This window comes from Diabrotica undecimpunctata, chromosome 2, assembly GCF_040954645.1.
Source record: "Diabrotica undecimpunctata isolate CICGRU chromosome 2, icDiaUnde3, whole genome shotgun sequence".
Taxonomy (NCBI): Eukaryota; Metazoa; Arthropoda; class Insecta; order Coleoptera; family Chrysomelidae; genus Diabrotica; species Diabrotica undecimpunctata.
In genome coordinates, this window is record NC_092804.1 from 70702768 (window position 1) to 70710156 (window position 7389).

General features: G+C 32.7%; 1 protein-coding gene across 1 annotated transcript in view; it reads left to right on the forward strand.

Moving 5' to 3' along the window:
• LOC140434667 (glucose dehydrogenase [FAD, quinone]-like) overlaps positions 1 to 3245 on the forward strand; it is a 38977-nt gene extending 35732 nt beyond the window's left edge. Inside the window, exon 3 of the mRNA XM_072523087.1 lies at positions 1777 to 3245. Within this exon, the coding sequence (XP_072379188.1) occupies positions 1777 to 3245 (1469 nt within the window). The remainder of the gene's footprint in view (positions 1 to 1776) is intronic.
• The last annotated feature ends 4144 nt before the right edge of the window (positions 3246 to 7389 follow it).

Here is a 7389-nt window from a genome sequence, read left to right on the forward strand (position 1 = left end):
ATTACTGTTTGGCACAAAAACGTTACTTACAATATAAAAAATTAATATGTAAAAGTTGATAATACTAAAAAACTTTTACTTTAACTTTAAACAATAATTAAGAACTTTAAACTTTTCTCTTAATTATATGAATTGAATTATATTTCTGAACCGCCTTCGTCTCCAACTCTTCTTTGCATCTATAGGTATAGCGTCTGCCAGATTTTTAATTTAAATATAAAGTGTACATACCCAAATTCACAATTTTTCCGAGAGAGCAGTTTTAAACCTACTTGCTTGTAACAGGTGATCACACAGGAGTCCCTTGTGGTAATCTCGGTAATAATTACCGAGATATTCTATTTGTTTATAAGCCAAAAAATTGTTTATAATTTTAAAACATTCCTAAGGCTGCCCAAAAAATCTGATTTCAATTCCATACGTTAGATACAGTGATAAGATAAGCAAAAAAATTTGCAAACTTCTATATCGCCTAATTTTTGTTGTGCAATATTTTTAAAAATTTCAATTAAAAAAAAAATTTAGATTACAAAATTATTATGCGACATCTATTAAATCGATTTTAATGAAATTTTGGTGGGCTGTTTTATTATTTTATATAGATTTTTTAGGCGAATTATGAAGGTACTAAGTGCAATCTAAGTAGTTGAAAAACATTGAATAAGAAAACGAAAAAAAACTTCTCCCACTTTATTGTATTTGTAGTGTCTTTCGTATTTGAAAGACGTAATTGTAATTAATCACTTCATTAATATTGTAATAACGTAATGTAATAATGTAAAAATGTTTTATTTCGGAAAAGTATACAAACGTGATCTTTTTATCAATCCTCGAGTGACAGCCGTCCTTCAGCGTCATAACAACTTACATTTCTTGTTAGGGAGTTTTTCATGAACATAACACCTCCTCCCTTGAACATGATTTACAAAAGATAACTAGAAGTAAAGTACTTACAAATTCAATCTCGTAACAGGTTTTCTTACTCTAGTGGAGCGCCTTAAAATGGGTTCCTCAGTTTCACTTTGAGCTCCAGGTACAATATTGAAACTTTCCGTATTATTTGAAATTTCCGATTCCTCGATAGTCACTTCGGTAGGTGGTGGTGAGACACTGTGCTCTGGAATGGATGCCTCTTTTGCAACCAAATTGTGAGTAATGATATCCGGAATGTAACATTGATTATTTTCAGATGGTGTATATTTCCCAATTTGCCGTATTTGGTCTACATGACGTTTTCAGGTTCTACCATCATCTAACTGAATTAAATAATGTAATAACAATAACCCTAATATTGCTATTTTGCAGCAGAGGTAATAAATTTAAACATTTTTAACTATTCGTATCTCATAAAAAATTCTGTTATCGCTATTTTATTTCTATTATTTTATTTATATTATATTTACGACTTTCCTCCAAAATGAATCGTTTTAAAGTTATAAGCAACGAAATAAGAAAAACAAAACGATTTTTTAGTAATTTTTAAATATTTTAATTTTTTATTAATATTCCTGACCTATTTGAGAGGAAGGAAGAAAAGAAGTTGAAGTTATCACACAACTTTTTCTGCAAAAATCCGAATGTCACCTCTTACACCCGCCTCAAACAGATCCGCCCTCCATTATGGTCCATTAGCCCCAACGTCGAGTTGCCAGTATCTGAATAATTAGTTTTAACATTATTGTCATCATTCATCAAATTTTATTATTATACGTAACGATTTTGTTTTTAAAAGGATCACAAAATATTTTCTAATACAATATTTATATGATTTTTTAGGAGCTGTGAATAACATATGCAACGTTCCAAGAGGCAGGGGAGTTGGTGGTACATCTTTGATAAATGCGTTGATATCGAGTAGGGGACATCCAGACGACTATAATACTTGGGCAAGAGTATCTAACGATCCATCTTGGTCTTACGAAAATGTGCTGCCATATTTCAAAAAACTAGAAAATTTTAATTGGACCAATCCAAAAGCACCCGTAGATCTTGACTATCATGGAACTAGGGGCTTGTTGAAAGTTCAACAAAAAATACCTAATATTATATTTAATGATATTTTTCTTAACGCAAACGTTGAATTAGGAGCTGAGATACTTGACTACAACAGCAATAAACAAAAGGGAGCTTCTATTTTTCAATTATATACTAAAAAAGGTAGAAGGCAAGATTTAGGCTCTGCTTATCTAATTCCTTATCTAAATAGAACTAATCTCAAAGTTTTAACGCAGAGTTATGTAATAAAAATAGAAATTAATCAGAAAACAAAAGTAGCACAAAGCGTCTTGTTCACAAAAGGAGGTACCACTTACAGGGTAAAAGCTAGAAAGGAAGTAATACTTTCTGCTGGAGCTATTGCAAGCCCACAAATACTAATGTTATCTGGAGTAGGTCCTATAAAACATCTTAAAGAAGTTAACATATCTTTAATTCAAGATCTAGAAGTAGGAAGTAAATCACGAGATCACATAGATGCAAATATCTTATTTTCGACAAATGTTGTTCTACCTCCCCAAGATATAAAACAGCAATTGCAGGACTACCTACAAGGCATTGGTGATCTCACCAGCGTAACAACAATACAAGGTGTGGCATTTTATGAAACTGAAAACAGCACCAGAAAAGGTATACCTAATTTAGAAATTTTTACAGACGCTGTCAGTGCAAATTCGCTGTTTTTAACAAAAAGTATTACTCTTCTAAAAGGCAAAGTTTCTGAAGCTCTTTGGGCAAATCATACTTCAGCTTTCTCCTTTGGTGTGATTCACACTGATCCAAAATCTACAGGTACTATCAGATTAAAGAGCAGCAATCCCTTTGAATATCCTCTTATAAACCCGAATCTTCTCTCTGATCCTGAAAATAAGGATATTGATGAGATGTATCAAAGTATTCAACTTCTTTTTAAAATAGCAGAGAGCAAAGCGTATCAAAGCTTGGGCCTTAATTATATGAGTAATCCGTTACCAGATTGTAGCCATTTGATATTTAAATCGAAAGAGTATTGGTATTGTTACATACGACAGATTACTTTAACCGCATTCCACCCAATGGCTACATGTCCAATGGGTCGAAGTCCGAAGCAGGGTGCTGTGGTTGATTCAAATTTGAAGGTTTTTGGAATCAAGAGATTGAGGGTGGCAGACGCCAGTATTTTTCCCATTTCTTCTACAGGGCATCCCAGTGTACCTTGTATTATGGTAGGAGAAAAGATCTCTGACTATATAAAAAATCATTATTCATAGCTATTAAATCAGTATTAATAAAATATTTTTTTAATTAAAAGCTATTTATTTAAGGTATATCATTTTTTTAATATAATAATACTACAAGATTCGCAAAATAATTTTTATTAAAATACACACCCTCAATATCTTGAAATTATATTTCTTTTAAATATACTGCATGCATAGGATAGCAATAGAGGTGAGGAGAGATGCAGAATTCGTTTGTAGCTTACAATATAGGATTGCCACTGTTTCTATGAATATTGACTGAATTCTTTGTACAGAAATATTCTCTTGAGTCCGGCCCCGATATCTAGCAGATCATACAGCTTTATATCGGTTCTGACCAATTTGTTAATTAATGGTAGTTAAAATTAAAAATATAATTTAATTTTTATACTGTTTGCAACTTAAAGTTAAATGTGACAGTGTACTGAAAATCGTAGAATTCTGTGAGTACAAAACTGCATTATTAATAACCTTAAAATCAGAAGTTTAAAAGGCAAAATATTTTATCGATTTCAATTCAACTTATCGATTATCGACAACAACTTTTTGCTGGTTCTTGCTTCTAACAAGTAATTAGGCTAGGCTGCTGTTCAATTTTATTAAGTGGCCAGGCCCGGCTTCAGATCCTCTGTGCCAATGTACGTAAATTCTCAGCGGGAAGATGGATGAACCGGAATCAGCTACTACCTCACGAAATATACCCTCTACGTCACATAGATCTTACTCCAATGCATTAAACAGTTTAAAATATCCTTCAAAAGACCAAGGTATTATACTTTCAACCATACAAGGAATAAAAGTTTTCGAATATATAAAAGCTGTTGGATCAATAGTACAGCCCAAAAATGTTGTTTGGGCATCCAAAATAGCAAACAACCGCATCTGCATCTACCTCTCCTCTAAATATGTAGTTGATCAATTTCTTAGCTCCTACAAACATATAAATATTGATGGTAACCAGATTGAAGTAAGAAGACTTATAACCCCTGCCCAGAGACTCATCATATCTAATGTATGTCCTACTATACCTAATAGCATAATTGAAGAGCACTTAAAAACTATGGGTATAAAATCCGCCTCCAACATGACGTTTCTACGAGTAGGAATGCAAGACTCAGAATACAGCCACGTACTCAGCTTTAGGAGGCAAATGTTCATAAGTCCTTTAGAAAATGCATCAATTCCTGACTCATTTCTAATCTCATTCGACAATACATCATATCGACTATACATTTCCATAGATGGTTTAAACTGCTCCAGATGCAAGATTGTCGGACATCACGATTCTGACTGTCCTTCTTTATCATCATCAAGCAACTCAATTAATCAAATGGAAACTGACCACCACGTGAATATACATAAGTCTACCAATGAAAAATATAATCAGCTACAAGATCAACCACGAAACCAATACCAACAAAATACCGAAACATTAATGGAACCAGAACCCAATACCATACAAAATCACGCATCAGCTACAAAGGACCAAACCACTTCCTCACAAACAAACAATGAATTACAAATCTTGAATCAACCAAAAATATTCCAAGATAATTCCTTAGTAATTGAAAGCGATAGAAAAACCACTGAAATTACTCCTGCAACTAAAAGACAAATATCCTCTCCTGAAATTCTTGAAAATGACCTACCTCCTCCCGATACTCAAAAACCTAAAAAAAAGCCTAAAACCCAAAAAGATCTTTCAATTATTCTAAATCAAATTAAAGAAAAAATTGAAAATAGAAACCCTTCCTTTACACTTACTTTTCATGAAATATGTGATTTTCTGGCAAATTCCCTTCACTCAAAACATCCTGAATGCATTGTTAAAAATTATTCAAATGAAAGCCAAGAAATAAAAGAAATTTTAAACTTTATATATTCTCAAATACAAAATAAAACTTTAAAAAACAATATCACCAGATTGAAGAAGAAACTGCTTCTCAACAGTCCTTCTTCTACTGACGAAACTGACCAAGAATCAAGTTCTCAACAATAAATAGTTAACACATAAAGAGTTAATGGCCAGCACATTCATATTACAGTGGAACCCCAACGGTTATTTTACACATATAGAATCCATTAAGCTTCTTATACACGAATATCTTCCTTTAGTCATATGTCTAGCAGAGACCCATTTCAAGCACCAAAATGTGATATTAAAAAATTATGTTCCTTTTCTAAGAAACCGAGTTGCAGATCACTCAAGCGGCGGAACAGCAATTTTTGTAAGGGATGACATAGAGTCAACTGAAATACAACTGCAAACAAATCTCGAAATAGTTGCAGTGTCAGTCACACACAAAATGAAAATCAATATTTGCAATGTATACTTACCTCATCCTACTGATTTAGACATAACTGAACTAAGCAATGTTTTAAACCAAATTCCACACCCAAAAATAATATTAGGCGATTTTAACTGTCACAACAGTACTTGGGGAAGTAACAAAACCGACAAATGTGGCAATCTCCTAAATAATCTCATTGATAATTTAAATTTAGTTTTAGTAAACACTGGCAAATCTACTAGGTTCAATTCATACAATGGTACATTTTCTGCAATAGATCTATCTTTATGCAGTCCGTCGCTAGCTCCTTTATTATACTGGGACACATTGGGGTATTTATATGATAGTGATCACTTCCCTATCACGATAACCATAAACACTAATGATAAATCAACTTTTTCAATTCACCAGACATAGAAAATAAAGTCAGCTGACTGGAATTTATATCGAACACTGATAGAAGAACAAACAAACAAATCTAATTTAACCAATAACGCAAACCAAAATCTTGAAATATTTAATAACATTATTATTTCTGCAGCAACAATCGCAGTGGGAAAAACAAAATCAAGTCAAAGGTAGCCAGTTCCTTATGTGGAATAACGAAATTGCACAAGCACTCACTTTGTCTAAACACGCATTTAACGTTTACAAGAAACATAAAACTATCGAAAACCTTTTAAGGTTTAAAAATCTCAGAGCTCAAAGCAGACAATTAATCAAAAAAGCAAAACGAGAAAGTTGGAAAAAGTACGTTTCTTCAATAAATCCTTCCACCCCCTTAGGCAACATATGGAACAAAGTCCGCAGAATAAAAGGTACAAAATACTTTCGAGGTATAGATACTCTATCATATAATAACCAAACGCATTCAAACAAAGAAGATATTCCAGAAATACTAGCAGATATATACGAACTTAATTTTGGTGATTCTAATTACAGCCTATCCTTTCTAGAGCACAAAAAACTAACGGAGTCTTCAAATATACAAATCACAGAGAGCGGCAATCCAATAAACAAACCAGTAAGTCTTCAAGAATTAGAATTTTGTTTAAGTGCTAAAAATTCGAGTCCAGGACCTGATGATATCCACCCTCTTTTCTTACGAAATCTTCCTCTGAATGCAAAGCTAATATTAGTTGATATTTTTAATAATATTTTTATTCATCATGACTTTCCTGATCTATGGTCGCAAGCAACTATAATTCCAATTCTTAAATATAATAAACCAAAAGACGATCCAAATTCCTATCGTCCAATATCACTTACGTGTTGTACCTGCAAACTTTTAGAAAAAATCCTTAATTATCGTCTTAAATGGTACCTCGAAAACAATAACCTAATAAGTATCAGACAAAGTGGATTTCGTACGGGTAGATCCACAACAGACAATCTAATAACACTTGAATCAAGTATACATGAATCCTTTCTGCACAACCAAAAACTTATTGCCGTGTTTTTTGACATAAGAAAAGCGTTTGACACAACATGGAGACATCTTATACTAAAAACACTTCAAGAATGGGATGTTCAAGGGCACATGTTGTCCTTTATTAAAAATTTTCTAGAAACACGAACTTTTCGAGTTAGAACTAATGGATTTGCATCTTCCAGACGAGTACTTCAAAACGGCACTCCACAAGGATCTACTCTAAGTCCTACTCTCTTTCTAGTTGCAATAAATAGTATTATACATCAAATAAAACTACCTGTATTTACTAGCCTATATGCAGATGACTTAGTCATTTATCTAAGAACAAACAATGTAACTCTGGGAACACATATACTGCAAACTACCTTACACACAATTGAAAGCTGGTCGCAAAATACGGGTTTTATATTCTCTAGTGAAAAGACACGTT